General features: G+C 44.8%; 1 protein-coding gene across 11 annotated transcripts in view; it reads left to right on the forward strand.

Moving 5' to 3' along the window:
* Window positions 1-289: 289 nt before the first annotated feature.
* The window catches only part of ZNF532 (zinc finger protein 532), a 36,224-nt gene continuing 20,186 nt past the window's right edge, over window positions 290-16,327 (forward strand). Inside the window, exons 1-5 of one of the 11 annotated variants that reach the window (XM_014961671.1) lie at window positions 290-460; window positions 1,459-1,648; window positions 2,101-2,210; window positions 3,939-4,023; window positions 12,362-14,721. In XM_014961671.1, coding sequence (XP_014817157.1) covers window positions 12,382-14,721 — 2,340 coding nt within the window. In that variant the 5' untranslated portion in view covers window positions 290-460; window positions 1,459-1,648; window positions 2,101-2,210; window positions 3,939-4,023; window positions 12,362-12,381. Of the gene's footprint in view, window positions 461-495; window positions 1,266-1,383; window positions 1,649-1,683; window positions 2,211-3,938; window positions 4,024-5,850; window positions 5,965-10,770; window positions 11,545-12,361; window positions 14,722-16,327 lie in introns of those variants that run through there. The other 10 variants (XM_014961665.1, XM_014961669.1, XM_014961667.1 and 7 more) reach the window with 10 other exon arrangements.

Raw genomic sequence — 16,327 nt, forward strand, 5'->3', positions numbered from 1 at the left:
CCCGCCCGGGGCTCGGCAAGGCCCGCTCGGTAGGGCCGACCCCGGGCCCGGCGCGGGGGTGGGGGGGGGAGCTGCGCTGAGGGGAGGGGGCCGCGGCCCGGCGGCGAGGTGTCCGGCAGAGGCGGGAGCTGGCCCGCCAGGGCTGAGGGAGGGCCGGCGGCGGCCGCCCGTGCCGAGGAGACGGGGCTGAGGCAGCGGAGGAACATGGTTGTTTTGTCCAGAGCGGGGTGGGGATGAGGGATGCGCGGCCAGAGCCGTCTCGGCGGGGAAGGGGGGGCGAGGGGTTGTGCCCGAGACCTCTGCTCGCAGTTGCAGGTGCAGAGCCCGGGGCCGGCCGGCGGGGCCCGGCCTGGCAGCGGCCGGGAGGGGAGCCGTGCCGAGGAGCCATCTCACGGCAGAGCCCGCAGAGGATGGGGCTTGGCGCGTAGGCGGAGGTAGTGGCTGGTTTGACCAGCGCAGGGTGAGTAGCCGCAGGAGGAGCGGGGCGACCGGTTGCTGGGCTCGGGGCGACCGTGGGCCCCGCAGCAGGAAGGCCCCGGGTGGCAGGGAAGAGAGGGGGAGCGGGCCGGGAGCAAGGCTGCCCTGGGCGTAGGCGGGTGCAGGGCTCTCTGGAGGGACGGTGGCACCGAGGGGAGCCGTGACCTCGGCGAGGAGTCTCCCCGCAGCCAGGTGTGGGGCCGAGGGGCAGGCTGTGCCCAGCAGCCATCTTTGTGGGGTGCCCGGGCCTCCCCCGTGGGGGGGCTGCAGCCTGCTGCCTTTCAGTGCCTCAAGGATGGCTGAATAGCACCAAAAAAAAAAAAAAGAAAAAAGATTAAGAGGAAAAAAAAAATAGATCATCTCAGCAGCCAGCTCGGTGCTGCGAGGAGGGGGCCGAGGAACTATTTTGCAGGCATCTGGCTGCTGCGGAAATGGATTTCTTGAGGAGAGGGAGGCGCGGGTGGGCAGCGTTGGTGGCAGAGGGGAGAGGAATGCCACCCGGGCGGCCCCGGAGGCAGCGGGGAAGGCGGCCGAGAGCAGAGCCGGATGGGCCACCCCACGGCCACGGGCACGAGGAGGCCGGTGTGGCGGCGGTGAGCAGCCACCCCCGTGTGCGGTGGGGGGCAGAGACGGGGGGAGCAGCCCGTGGTGAGCAGGCTGTCTCCCAGGGCTGTGGCCGAGCCTGCCTGGTGCTGCAAGAGAGATCCTGTGAGGATTTTTATTGCGGTCTCTTTGTTAGCTACAGACAGGCACGCACACACTCCCAGCTTTCAGCCAGGTTGTGGGAGGTAAGTGGGGGGGGCGAGGAAGGGGGTGTGTGGGGGCGGCCGTGGGGAGCAAGGGGGCTGCGTGGGGCCGGGCAGGAGGGGAGCAGGGGGCACAGGGCCGCCGCCGGCCCCACCGACACTGAGGAAAAAAAAAAAAAAAACAGCCCCTGCGATTTCCAGGGACTTGTTGGCAACTCAGCGAGGGTTGCCATAGCTTTTTATGTAGGGTGACCAGAACCGGCTGGAACTGGTTTGAGGCAGATCAGCTCCTGAACACAATGCAGTCACTGAGCTACTACAGTGGGATAGCTTCCTCCCTTCATGGCAGCCAAAAGCAGAGGAGCTTGCAGAAAGATACCATCCCAAAACAGTATGTGAATGCACACTTTAGACACACAGCACTGGTATGTGGCTAATATAGTCATAAAGGATTCTGTATATAAATGTACATATTTGCAGTAACTGAGATTACTTTGGCTTTTTGTGCCTTTTTATGCTTAAAGAATGGGCAAGAGCTGAGATTTATGACCCTTATTAAAATATTTTTGCTTTGCAAGGGTGGGACACTGGTTATGCAGTCTATTTTAAAACTAAACTAAATAAAATTGATTGAATGATTTGTAATTGTAGTTATGCTTGTGACTGAAGAATGCTGCTTTGCATGCTGTTTTATTTACAGGGTGCTGTCTTGTGGTTTTCTTCTTTAGGAGACGTTAAGTGTTGGGGGGGGGGTGCCGTGCCTTTCTCTAAGGCCAAAAGGAAACAATATTGTTGTAGAATTGTGCATAAAAGCATTGCAAAGATGCTGTAAGGCATACCCGTTTTCCCTTTTTTCTTTTTTTTTTCTTCCTTGTAGGCCTATTGATTGGGGCTGCCTTTAACCCTTTCATATTTGCAGAGGTAATGCGTCTGTGGCAGTAACTGAGCACTGGCTAAAAAAATCTTTCAAAGGTCAAGGTTCACAAGGTGAGATGTGGTGTTTTGGGTATGAATATAACAATAGCATGAAGGTACATGTATGTGAAAAGTAAATCTGGCTCCTGACTGCACACTTGGCACGTTAGTAAGGAGACAATTGTTTAAGTGTTACTAAAGAAATGCTATTAACATCCTCCAGTTTTAATAGGATTAAAGCTATTATTTGTAAAGACTTACGGATATCTTATCTAAATACAGTATTATCATTGAAATATCTTATAGCCAGATATACGTATTTTCACAATGCAGTGATACAGAATAGGCCTCTGAGTGACAATCATAAATTGTGAGCCACATGGCAGTGAACGGTTCTGTGTTGTATTACAGCATTGCACATTCAGAATTTGCTGCCTGATTATTTAAAGGTTGCTCGTTTGGACGTATCTGAGTAAACCAATACTTAATTCTGAATTAAGGTCTTCAGTGTTAAGCATGTACTTAATATAGCCTACATGGAAAAAAAAAAAACATACAAAATAAATAGTATGGATGGTGTTTCTTAAACTGTTGTAACCCAGGGAGGATTTTGCAACAGCCAAGTGAAAAGATGTATTTTAGAGGTTTGATGGAGCTCCAGTGGGTTATTAGTGGCATGAATTATAATATTGTGCAGTAATGAAATAAGAATAGGGAACCGGATGGGCAGTGCATCAGCTCCTGAGGGATGACTACTTTTAACTCAAAGCAATGGATAATGGATAGGATTTTTTTTCCCCCCTCATCTAAAAAATAAATGTGTCCTTAGATTTGAGCTGGCATTTGTATCTTATAGAGAAAGCTGAAGGATTCAGAGAGAGGGCGAGGGGGAAAGAGGAGAAAGCAATAATGAATATAGCAAAGGGAAGAACAAAGGCTGTTAGAGCTTGCACATTGGAACACTAAACATTTTGCCTTGGGGATTCTTTTGCTAGAACTGTTACTTCCTATAACAGGAAATCAGCAACTCCAGAATCTCATCCAGTATGATTTTTGAGAAATCTGACCAGTCCCGGCTGTGTTAGCTGGCTTGGGAATCTACAATCAAGATAAACATGGAGGCAGAACACTAAAAATGTTCTGTCCTAGGGTGCAGTGAGGGTCTTTTCCTCTGTGCTCAGCAGAATAAAGTAGACAGTCTTAAAAGCCTTGAGAGGTTGTGGATATTGGGTAAGTTGTGTGGTGGCTGATGATAGGCAGGGTGCCTGCATCAGAGAGTGACAATACAAGGGAACCTTCTCCTTTCTGACTGCAGTAGGTTACGTAAGGTATTTAGATACTAATTGTAGAAAAGTGAAAATAGCATGCCGGTGTGTAGCCTGAAATTATGGTTTTGTGGTTTTTAATACAGCTACAGTGTGTTGTTTTTCAGATTTGATAGGGCAGTAAATAGCTGATGTGCCTAACAGATTACTGTGCTGATTTGGGTTCGTATTTTTCATAATTTGGATGCAGAGGTTCTATATTTGACTATAGACATCCGTAGCAAAATTATGCTTGCAAACATGAATTCTTGTTGCATGATAGGAATAGTATCTATTGATGCTGATGATGCATGTTCGTTTCCAAGTGTCAGCTAAAATTCATGTTACATGAGAGCACCTCTTCGATATATTTTTTCTCTCTACCAGAATAGTAAGCAGTTTTAAAATTGTAATTTCTTGAATTGTCACAAAATTCAATGTATCTGTTTTGTCTGGATTTTTGAACACGATCTGTAGTATGAATTTTTATTTTTAGAAAAGGAGGCTTTGAATTTGCAGGGATTTTTTGTGGGCTGTAAGATGAGAAACCTGAATAGATGCTGGAGTCCGCAATATCCTTGGTGAGTTTTGTTTTTATAGTCTAATAATATTTGTAAATGCTCTTCAGCAGGAGATTTTGCTTTTGCACGTAGGCCAGCTCTCCAGCAGAAAATGCTGCTTAATGCTGGAGGGTTGGTCCTCGGTGTCAGCAATCATGATCTCTTTTTGCACTGAGGCTTGTCTCAGGTATTTGATCTTGAGAATAAGGGTAATGATTTATCAAGTTCCAAGCCTCTTTTGCATGGATTAACTACTTTTGGTTTTCTTAGAGGTATGAATGTGTGTTAAAATACAAATACGCGTACAGATTGCTGGGAATGTATGTTTAAATGAAACCAAAACAAAGCTTGACCCTAACGTTTTAGGGCCTGTTTGTTGCCAGTGTTGCACAGGCTGGCCCTGCCAGACTTGGGGTGTTCTCACCGAGATTCTCTGCAGCTGCTTCACGCTGGTTTTGAGCAAGAATTGCCATCCACTGGAAAAAAAAAAACCCTGCATTAAAGGAAATGGGCAGGAAGCATGTGATTCAAGTTTGCATTCAATTTGGAATCTCAAAATCATATGCATTATTGTTGTACATTCAAAATATGTGGTATTGTCCCAGTCCATTTTACATATAGAAGTACAGAAATAAGCCATTTTTATAATTAATTTTTAAGTCAAGTGCAAAAAGAATGATACGGGGATTTACCTGCTTTTCATTAATTCATATCCATTTTAGGAGAAATTCAGGAGGTTGCTAGGCCCAAAACTTCAAGTTCATAAGTACAGGTAGTTTTCATTTGGCCAGCTGTGGATAATCTGCTGAGCTCCATGCGTTGTGGGAAAGGAGATGCCTTGCCCGTGTGTCAAAGTATCCTTGTTCTTTTTGCTAGCCAAAGGCTGATAATAGTGAGTTTTGGACCAGTTGCATGTGTTCTTATTTAAACTGTGCTAGAGGTGGTTCAGTGGTGGTGTGAGAAGAGGAAAAATGGACAGGCTTCAGAAGATACACCTTCTCTTTCCCTTCCTGTGTTCTCCTGCCCAGAGCGAGCTTGAGATCTCCATTTTTGAACTTTCTTATTTTTTTCCAAAATGGGTGAGTTAGACTGCAAGATGAGGCTTCTGTCAAAAAACCCCTGTGGCAATTTGCTTAAGAGAACAAACAGACATGGTCAAGAACTTAATTATACCCATTGCACGGGGAAAGGGTTTATCCTTTAACAGATCAGATAAGAAGGTGCAGGATATAGTAGAAAAGAGGACAAAGACAATTACCTGCTCTTTTATGATCAGTTGTAGAGATGGGTGTGTTTTGAAGATGCTGGTAACAGGCTTAAAACAGGTTGTAAAACAGGTCTGTCGCCTTAAGGGGATATGGTACTTGTTGGCTTGGCACAGCTTGGTGATCCCTAATGGCCAAACCCAGCTAAGGGATGAGCACAAGCAGGACTTTGCCATCTCTCACGTACCATTCTGAATAAGAGACTCCTCTGCAGAGGTCTTGCATTCCTAAGGCTCAAAGCTTGAATCCATGGGCAAACCCATTGGAAAAAAGTTTTGCCTGTATGAATTAGCAGCAAATAAAGCAACGTAAATGCTCAATCTTTAGTCTGGCTGCAGTTGCATCTGCATTGTGTACCTGGAGATAAGTATCATCCTCTGGGGGCTCCCAAATTGTTTTGTTTATCAGGAAAAAACACGGTGCGTACAGGCACGCTGTGAGTCTGTCTCTGTGCCAGGTTCCAGCAATACACCGTGAACATCATGCAAGTGCCACTCTGTATCTTCCTGATCTTTTTTCCTTGACTTCCATCTTCTGTCACCCCAAATGGAATTTGCTACCATTGATTTAATTCCTGGCATATGTGATTTTGAACTTCAGGATTTGTATGGAAGACACTCCTGAATTGAAAAATTAAAAATACTGCGAACCATTACAACCAAACTGCACCTGTATGCAAATCAACAGAATACACCTGGTAATGCATTGACTTCAATGGCTTTATTGCTTGTTTGTTTTCAGCATTTATTGGTTTAAAACAACTCTTGTAGCCAGTGTGTGGATTAACTGGTTTCTGTAGTATTCTGGAACTAGATGAATAAAACTAGAATGAGTGGAGGAATTGGGTCAGTTAAATAATTTTATATTATTTTGTAAATAGTTTAGCAATTATTCTAAAATAATACTTTTGTGTATAATTTGGAATTCCGTCTTTGGAAACACTCAAAACCTGGCTGGACAGTGTTCTCAAGGTCCTGCTGTAGCTGTCCCTGCTTTGTGCAGAGAGGTTGGAGTTCCAGAGGACCCCGTCAACCCCAGATATTCTAAGATTGGGTGAAATGCCCCTTGAAAACTTTTTTGGGCTAGTAAAGAATAAATTGTGAAATTCTTCTGAAACTGTCAACAGTGAGGTTACTGCATTGAGGAAAAAAAAAGGTGAAAATTTTAATACTTGTAATATGGGGGTAACGCTTATCCTCCAAAGCTTTTTTGAGGGAGAAGAGAGAGAAAGAAAATTACTGGAATGTTCTCTTAGAAAACTAAAGCACAGATTCGGCTTTCTCTTACTCATTGAGGCTTGTGCATGGAGACAAATCGGATTTTTTGGATTTTCCTTTTTTTTTTTTTAAGGCAGATAGATACAGTGTATAATATTGCTATATCGGATTGGTTGATCTATATTTTAACTGTAAAACACCTTATTCTTCACAAAAATATTTATATCAGGACTAGTGTGACCTTATTGGTACTGTGGGTGGTAAATGAGGCCTTTATCCTAAGAAACCAAAACGCTGCCTATTATGAAAGTTACATTTCTGGAAGCAGGAACCTGCCTGAGTTTTGTGGCAGGAACAAGTCGTGGGACCTTGGATAAGTGAAAAGGAGCTCATATTTTATGTGAGTGTGATAGATGTTGCTGGTTGTGGTCGGAGTGGCCTCCTGCATATCCTACTCGCCTGCTGCCTGCTTCAAACCACACCAAGTTGTGATTGGAGATGTGGTAGTTCTCATTTCCTGAAGAAGGTTTGGTGGTTGAATTAACATATTGCTTTTGTCTTTCTTTCAGATACTTAGCTTCCAAAGTAGATAATCAGTAGCTTTAGTCTTTTACTAATATATGTTGAATAACTAATGAACTGCTTATAATCTTTGTATTAGGCTGATGTTTGCGTAATGGTAGGATATATACTACTGTAGTTCTGATTGAATCACTTCAGCCTTCTCTACCCGATGAAATTTTTTGGCATAACAATACAGAAATTAAAAAAAAAAATTAATATGCTTTTATGCTCGTTAGGCAGGTATTACTCCCAGTGTAGGCGTTTTGTTCCAGAATGAGCATGATGTTATTTAGGCATCATTACTCGTGTTTTTGGAAATGGAGTACTTACAGCAGATTATCAGAATTTTGTACTGGAATTGTGTGTCTAGCTGGGAATTTGTACTGTCTAACTATAACAGAGTAATTGTTATGTATGGTTATCCCAGAACTGTTCTTCCAGAATCAAGACATTACCTTGTGCTGGACACTAAGTGGTGTCTCAATGCTCTTGTTCTCACAGTATTTGAAAGAACACTGATTTTCTTCGAAGAGAAGAGGTCTCTGCCTTAAAAGAGTGAACAGTCCGCAGCTGTACCTAGTACACGTGGAGGTAAAAACTGTAGGGAGAGTTTAGGGAAGGTAAAGGAACAGTCACAAGAGCATGAATTCCGTAGGTAGATGAACACTAAAGGTGGATTTTTTCCCATTTCCTTAAATAATAAACAGACTTGCTGCTGAGGGAAGCTTGAGCTGAGTAGTTGTTTGAACAAAAGTGTGGAGTTACGTGTTGTAAGTAGAGACAGTGTGGGATTGGAAGGCAAAGGGCAGGAATTAAAATTTAATACGGTAGAAAAGACAGGACTCGTACAGATGGTTAAAGCAGTTGCATAGAGTCACTGGACTTGTGGTTGAGCAGCGAAGATTGGGATGAGCCAGAGGGTGAATAACAAGGTGGAAAAGTTGGTCAGTTCTTTAAAGGTTACTGGTGAAATAGAAGAAGAATAAAAATTGACCATGTAAGACCATTCTTGTGATCCAGAAATGATAGTTGGAAGCCTTCGTGTGTAGAGAATCTTAATTGGAAAAGTATTGGAAAGGGAGGAGGAATTTTTGTCATTGCCAGGTCTGGAAAGCTTGCGTTGTTCTTGTACCTGACAGACCAGAATAAGTTTTGAGTGGTTTGGAGATAAGACCTGTCTGGGAGCTGCCAGATAATTCTGTTTTCTTGTCTCCATTGAGCTGTTTGAACTCCCCAAAACGAGTCTGGTTTGAGTGTTTACAATTTCTTAGCTTTACACCAAAAAGTACCCTTTAATTTCAGCACCATTTTATAGGCAGCTTGGTCTTTCTTCTGGAGAATACTGTGCCCCGTCTGCAGCTGTCCCAAGGCCCAAGCTACAAGATAAAGCATATTTAGAAAGTGAGAAAAAATGTTTTCTTCTGTGTGTTTATCTGCTCCCCCACTTGCCAGAATACTTGGAAGGGGAGGTTGGTTTGTTTTTCCTCACAGGGCTGGAGTTCTCCACCTGGAATGGGTATAGATAAATACAGTGCTTGAGGAGGAGTGACAAAAATTCCATGTGGTAAAACAAAACTGCCTTTATTATTCCTTCGGAAGCAGCTTATTTACTTCTGAACCTTGGTATTTCTTTTGCCGATACTTACGTCGTTGCACACGAGCCTTCCTCGCAGCCACAGTTGCTGTAAGACAGCAGTGTTTCAGAATGGTCTCTGCAGCCCCCGCCAACAGGGCAAGAGCTCCCACACGCACTACCTCTTGCAGATGTTTTCCTCTTTTTCTGCAGATCAGCCGTTTAAAATCTTTGAATACGTCTATAGACTTTCCATCTCAGCAGCCGGGATATGGAGGCCCCCAAAGGTTTACAAGAATTGAACTATTTCTCATGGGTGGAGCATCAGATTCTTGGCCTGCTTGTGTCTTTCCCTGCCGGTAGGGAGTTCTCGTGGGCTGGCTCGTGTTTTGACATCATTAGCCCAGCGAGTGCCTCGCTGGAATGTGTCAGCAGATGAGCTGGAGTGAAAGGCTGACTGGGAGAAGGAAGACCCTGGACCAGGCAAAGGGGTGTCTTCCTTTGGCTAGAACCTGTGCTGTTTCCTTCCTGCTGTTCAGAGGAAGCTCTTATTTCAGGAGATGCATTTCCAAAGAAAGAGGGACGTAGGAAGTGATGCACACATGCTTTGAACAGAGCGTGAGCACAGACAGACCAGTCCTGGTTTATAATCTGCACCTTAAGTTTCAGTGAGATACTGATGGATGTTGTCACTGAAGAGATCAGTGGAAGCCATGCAGTAAGTATATTCAGAGTCTCCCCTCTTACGTTTAAGACTCTGTGGTATCTTCCCAGAGGCCCTGTCACCCACCATCAAAGAAGCAGGACCACCTCACTGCTCCCTGGCTCTCTAGCTGGACGTACTCAGATTTATTTTCCTTTTTACTTACTTTTATCATTGAAAAATCAGTAAGCAAAGTAATGGTTGAATTTTAAAGAAACTGATTTTCTTCCATAATTTTTCTCAAGTAATTCAAGCGCCCTAAAGGTTGCAAATCTTAAAACAAAGGGGATAGGCTTTTCCTGGCATTCTCATGCTAAACAGCTGCAGCCAGCCAGGTGGAGAGGCAGGAAATGAACCAGTCCATGGGAAGGAAAAGGAATGTTACAAAAGGAAACTCACCTGAAAATGACATAGTACTTTGGAGAGAGGCAGTAAATCTTAAGAACTGGCTCTTTATACCAGTACCCGCAAAGTTAGGGGTATTTAATTTATTGTATCATCTATCCATTGTTCTTCAGAATGCTTCAAGTCAGCGTTCCCCTCTTTTGAGGTGAATTTTATTTCTATTGTTTAGAAATTAAAAATGAAAAAAAATTCTTTTTTTGGACAGAGGTGTTTGAGGAGGTGGGTGACTTTCAGGTTGTTTCTTTAAATACATTTTTGTTTGTTCAGGCTGAGGAATGTATCCTCAGATGCATCCTGTGGTCTGAGGAGTGATTGTACACCTTGTGGGCTGTTCCTCAGTGCAGTTCTGAAGATCACCTTAATGGCAGCCATTGGAAGTCAGATTTGTACATCTCAATGGGTCTTTGGAGGTACCAAGTTTTGCTCTCAGCACTTTGAAAGCAGTTCTCAAAGAAATTCCAGTTCCTGGAAAATCATGATTTCCTAGGGAACCAGGAACTTGCTTCATTTCCTGTTCAGGGGTATTTGCAGGCATCAGGTTGGCCAGAGAAGGAGCAGACTAACAGCTTGTCTGGCAGCCAAGGTGTCGGTTGATTTTGATCTTGGATAAAAGGCAAAGTTTTATTTTTAAGGGAAGGAGTTACTGAAAGGTTACGGAGGAATAAAAAGGGAGGAATGTGGCTTCAGAGTCCTGGCATTTGTGGTGGGAGCATAGTTTATATAATGGATCTTAAAGAAGTGTACTGGAGTAGTGAGGAAGAGGTGAATAAAATGTCGAGGTTACAACTTTGCTTACTTCTTCATTGAGCCTGGCAAGATCTCGTCCCTTTTTGTTTGACTGAGATGGCTTTAAAAGTTTGAAGAATGGGAGAGGTTGTTCATAAGGGCGGCAGCAGCTCCAGGTCTCCCATGTAGAAGGAACCATTCCATTCTCCTGCTGTGGTGGAGCACGGGAGTCCTTCCTTCTGCACACATTTGGAAGATGGTTGCAGCTTTATGCACTGTGCTCTCTATGGATAAATCTATGGTCGTAGCTCTGCAGACCTCTGAATGCGTTTGAGAAGCTTTCCCGTTCTCCAATTAGCCAAACCAAGTCTCTCAGGAAAGCCCAAATGTATCTCCTCTGCTATGCAGTTTTGCTCTTAAACGTACTTGGATGAAATACTGTGTAAGTGGGCCTTTACTTAATTCATTGCTATTGCTAAATGTTAATTAAGCTCCAGTATATGCAATTAGAGGAAGTTTTAGACTAGGAAGACTTTATAGTTCTTTTTGAGTGTATATAATACTTGTAAAAAGACACCTGAGACAGAACATTGAGCTATGTAGTGACAATGTTTTCCAGTCCTTTAGGGTCGATACAAAGGCAGGAGGACAGAAAGGATGCTTCTTAAATCGCACTTGCTAACAATAACGCTTATTTGGTTGAGTCTCTTTGAATACTGAAAGTACATTAAAAGCAGGTCTGTCACAACCATACAAATCATATCTCTGCATAGTTATGAAAGAGAATGAAAAAAATGTCTGTCGGTGCTTTCTGTAACTGATTTTTGTAGATCCCCACAAGCGATCCCCTCTGCATGTTATTGGAACGTCTATGGGAAAGGCAAATGTCATAGTGGGATTTAAATCTAAAAGTATACTCAAAGTTAGTTTTTTCTTTTTACACAGCATTTGTAAAGTTTCAGTTCTGAGTTACCTCTTTGGCTTGGGAATTGGAAGAAAAAATCCCCAACAGTAGAGGCCAGCGGCAAACAGAAAGAACAGGATCTGGAAAATGTTCTCAATGAGGGGAAAGGAAATCCTAAAGCTCTGGTAATGATTTGCCTAAGAGGGAGAAGATTGAAGAGAGATAATGGCCTAGGAGTGAAGTGCTGATGCAGAGAGGCTGGGTGAATAGAGCCACGTGTAGCTCATTCAGATGGCATCAAGAAAGGTTGGGATTATGCAGCAGGAAGTGTATAACAGAATGGTGGAGGGCTGGAATAAATTGCGTTGGAGGCTGTAGAGTCTCAGTTGTGGGAGGTCTTCAAAGCAGGTGAGACACCTGTGGGGAATAGCGTAGAGCCAGCAGAACCTTCATTAGAGCTGCTGAACAAAAGCGTTGTGAACACAGGGAGACACTTACTCTATAATTCTTATAAGGCAATTTAACTTACAGAAAACAGTGCAACTGTTGGTAGAAACATGTTTGTTGCCATCTTCAAGAAGGCTCATCAGCTCGGTAACGCAAATGTCAAGGAAAATCTAGACTTGGGAGGAATTGCAAGTGCCTCAGGTTATTTTCATGCAAGTCTCAGTGTCTTGCTGTACTGATAGTGTGTGTGGGAGGGGGCAGGAGGGAGTGTTGGAGTGGAGACAGGAGGAAAGGCACTGAGGAGAAATTTGTGCCTGGAATGAAATGACTGAGTTACAGGCTGTGGAGCTGACAGATAACTGTAGCTCTTGGTCTAATAATTTGACTGTACACTTGCAGTGGAACACTGTTATGTAATGTATAATTTCTGAAAATACTGCTGCAGAAGAGAAATAACACCTTTTTACATGGCATATGAATATGTGCGTATTTTGTGTAAGGTTGTGCTACCAGAGCTTAAAATACTGAGATGGTGACTTTCTGCTTATTTCACAGATTTTCTTACAATCAAATACATGACCATGGGGGATATGAAGACCCCAGATTTTGATGACCTTCTTGCAGCCTTTGACATACCAGACATGGTTGATCCAAAAGCAGCTATTGAATCTGGACATGATGACCATGAAAGCCACATAAAACAAAATGCTCACACAGATGAAGATTCTCATGCCCCATCATCGTCTGACGTTGGTGTGAGCGTCATTGTAAAAAACGTGCGTACAATTGATTCTTCTGAAGGAGTGGACAAAGACGGCCACCATTCCACAGGCAATGGCTTGCATAATGGCTTTCTCACCTCATCGGCTCTTGATAGTTACAGTAAAGATGAAGGGAAGTCACTTAAAGATGATGGGTCAGCTTCTGAGACTACACTGAAGGATTCAGCTTTCAACCAGTTCAGCCCAATATCAAGTGCGGAGGAATTTGACGATGATGAAAAAATTGAGGTGGATGACCCTCCAGATAAAGAGGAAATGCGTGCCAATTTCAGAGCAAATGTCTTGGCAGGCTCTGTCTCTCAGCAGGAATATGACAAGCTGAAGGCACTCGGAGGGGAGAACTTGATTAAGTCTGGAATCGCAGTTTCAAGTAGCATAGATAAAAATAAAGTTGCTAAACGAGAGACAGAGACAAACTCCATGAATTTAGGTGTCTATGAGCCTTTTAAAGGTCGAAAAACAGAGGACAAATTGCTAAAAGACAATTCTGAGAAGCTTCTTGAAAACAGGGCGCTTGATGGAAAACTGAGTACTGAAAAAAGCGAAACAAATCTTGCCAGCATTTCACAGTCCAAAGCAAAGTCATCAGCAAAGCTTTCTTCGTGCATTGCTGCAATCGCAGCGCTGAGCGCTAAGAAGGCAGCTACAGACACCAGTAAAGATTTACAGTCCCATTCAGGAGAGTCTTCTCCATTGCCAAAAGACATGAGTGAAAGTCCCCGGGCTATTGAGAAATCACCTGAATCTCAGAGTCTCATTGATGGTGCTAAAAAGCCATCTCTCAAACCACCCGATAGTCCCAGAAGTGTATCGAGTGAAAACAGTAGCAAAGGGTCTCCATCGTCTCCTGCGGGGTCAACACCAGCAATTCCTAAAGTTCGCATAAAGACCATCAAGACTTCTTCTGGGGAGATCAAGAGAACTGTTACCAGGGTGTTGCCAGAAGTTGATTTGGACTCCGGGAAAAAGCCAGAGCAGACTGCTTCCATGGTAACTTCCATGACCTCTCTCCTGTCCTCTCCAGCTTCTGCTGCTGTTCTCTCCTCTCCTCCTCGAGCTCCTCTCCAGTCTACAGTCGTCACCAATGCGGTTGCGTCTGCGGAACTCGCACCAAAACAGGTCACCATCAAACCTGTGGCTACCGCCTTTCTCCCCGTTTCAGCAGTTAAGACGGCGGGTTCCCAAGTGATTAATTTGAAGCTCGCTAACAATACCACGGTGAAAGCCACGGTGATCTCTGCCGCCTCGGTGCAGAGCGCCAGCAGCGCCATTATAAAAGCCGCCAACGCCATCCAGCAGCAGACGGTGGTGGTGCCAGCGTCGAGCCTTGCCAGTGCTAAACTCGTGCCAAAGACGGTGCATCTTGCCAACCTGAACCTTTTGCCTCAAGGTGCTCAAACCACCTCTGAACTCCGCCAAGTGCTAACCAAACCCCAGCAGCAAATAAAGCAGGCAATAATTTCTGCAGCGGCCTCACAGCCTTCGAAAAAAGTGTCTCGAGTCCAGGTGGTGTCATCCCTGCAGAGCTCGGTGGTGGAAGCCTTCAATAAGGTGCTGAGTAGCGTCAACCCCGTGCCAGTTTACATCCCAAACCTCAGTCCCCCCGCCAGTGCCGGAATAACGCTACCGACCCGAGGGTACAAGTGTTTGGAGTGTGGCGACTCCTTCGCCCTGGAGAAGAGCCTGACCCAGCACTACGACAGGAGGAGCGTGCGAATCGAGGTGACGTGTAACCACTGCACAAAGAACTTAGTTTTCTACAACAAGTGCAGCCTCCTCTCCCACGCTCGCGGGCACAAGGAGAAGGGGGTGGTGATGCAGTGCTCGCACCTCATTCTGAAGCCCGTCCCCGCCGATCAGATGATCGCGTCCCCCTCCAGCAATAGCGCCACGTCGATGCTGCAGAGCCCCGCGGGAGCTGGCACGCACACCCTGACAAAGATCCAGTCTGGCATAACTGGGACGGTCATCTCGGCCCCCGCCAGCTCTCCCGTCATCCCCGCCATGCCGCTGGACGAGGATCCCTCCAGACTCTGCAGGCACAGTCTGAAGTGTCTGGAGTGTAACGAAGTGTTCCAGGACGAGACATCTCTCGCAACTCACTTCCAGCAGGCTGCAGACGCGAGCGGACAAGTAGAGTATCCCATGTTTCCATTCCACTCTTTGATCTATAAGCCTAGGGGACTTTGGATATGGTTTTTACTTTCATTTAGCTGTTAATTTTCCAAACCTCCATGATTAAAAAGTCTAAACAAAAACTGCAAAAAAATCTTGCAAGCACTTACATAGTGAACGTGAACATATTTTTAATACAGGTTTTCTTAGGATGTTTCCAGGCCCTCAAGTCTGAAATTTACACTGTGTATTTCTGCTGAAATTCAGCGTTAGCTTTTCTTACAGCTGAACATTGTAATACTGAAATTAATAGTGGTCTTTACTGAGAATTTTTAATGATTCTTTTCTGTGCTTTGGAATTCGAGTATCCTGTGGAATCCACTTAATTGGCACCCTCATTAGCAGCCTGTCTGTGCAGTCTGAATCATAGTTTTAAATGATTCATTCCTGATCTCTCCTCAGTTTTCACTCTTTTCAGGTGGCAGCACAGGTGAGGCAGGCTTTCCCCTTCCCTCAGGGACCCCAGGCAGTGGGTAAATGGCACACTGATGCTTTGGGCAGGACGTGCACGCGGCTTTCCTCAGGTCCTTGTGAAACAGCAGTGACAGGGGTGGTTGCTGGCGTGCATTTTTCTGTGTGGCCATTTGGGTACTTGTGTTGGTTTTCCTTCCCTCCTACAATTGCTAATGAGTTAAAACTTGCAGAGCATTTTAAAATTCCTCACTAATGTATGTGGCCTAATCTGAAAGAAACACGTCATTCAATAAAGGCTAATATTAATCAGTGTGCGATGTATTTTATAATCCTATAGGAGTTAAGATTGTTAATTAAATGATGCAGCTGGATTTCTGTTGGGGCGTGCCAATTAAAAGGGATTCTGGGGTGTTTTGGAGCAGCCAGTGGAGTTTGGTGTTGCAGCTTCTTGCTGTGTGGGAAGCTGAAACCTGCAAACGGCCTCAGGCTGATGGAGACAGGGACGCCCCAGGAATATTCTGGGAATCGCACAGAAATACACAGGATAAAGGTCTGAAGTCCTGCAGTTAGGGAAAAATGCACTAGTCTTGGGAGCACAGGCAGGCTCCTGTCGGGATGGATTTACTGAACCTGAGCCCTGTGCTGGGGCCGCAAGGCAGTTACGCTGCGCCCACCACTACGTAGTGATGTGAAGAGGAAATAATCGTGCGTGCCTGCATTACAGGCTCTGCCCGGCTCCACTTTAGCAATGGCTGTTGGAGTTGGCTGAAATGGCCTGGATTCCAAGGGAAATGCTGTGTGTGTGTATTTCTGGTTGTAAGGCATGTGCCTGCCTAGAGTGAGTTTGATGAAGCTTGTTGTCAGAAGGAAGCTGGCAGGATGTGTTCTGTCCCTGCATCTTGCTGCAGTTTTGAACAGGATCTAATGGCACACCACGAGTATATTCTGTACCAGCTCTTCAATTACTTAATCCTCAGTAATTGGTTTTCAGCTAACTGCTTTGCTGGTGCTTATTGGTGTTGGATTTATCTTTTTTTTTTCCACAATAGCTCTATTAGGTATCATTTAGCATGATAAGATCCAGTACTATAAAATGAAGCAATTAAGAAGGCAGTAAGACAAAGCCAGTGGATGAGAGACGGACAAATAC

The sequence above is a fragment of the Calidris pugnax genome, unplaced genomic scaffold (assembly GCF_001431845.1).
Source record: "Calidris pugnax isolate Ruff unplaced genomic scaffold, ASM143184v1 scaffold795, whole genome shotgun sequence".
Lineage (NCBI taxonomy): Eukaryota > Metazoa > Chordata > Aves > Charadriiformes > Scolopacidae > Calidris > Calidris pugnax.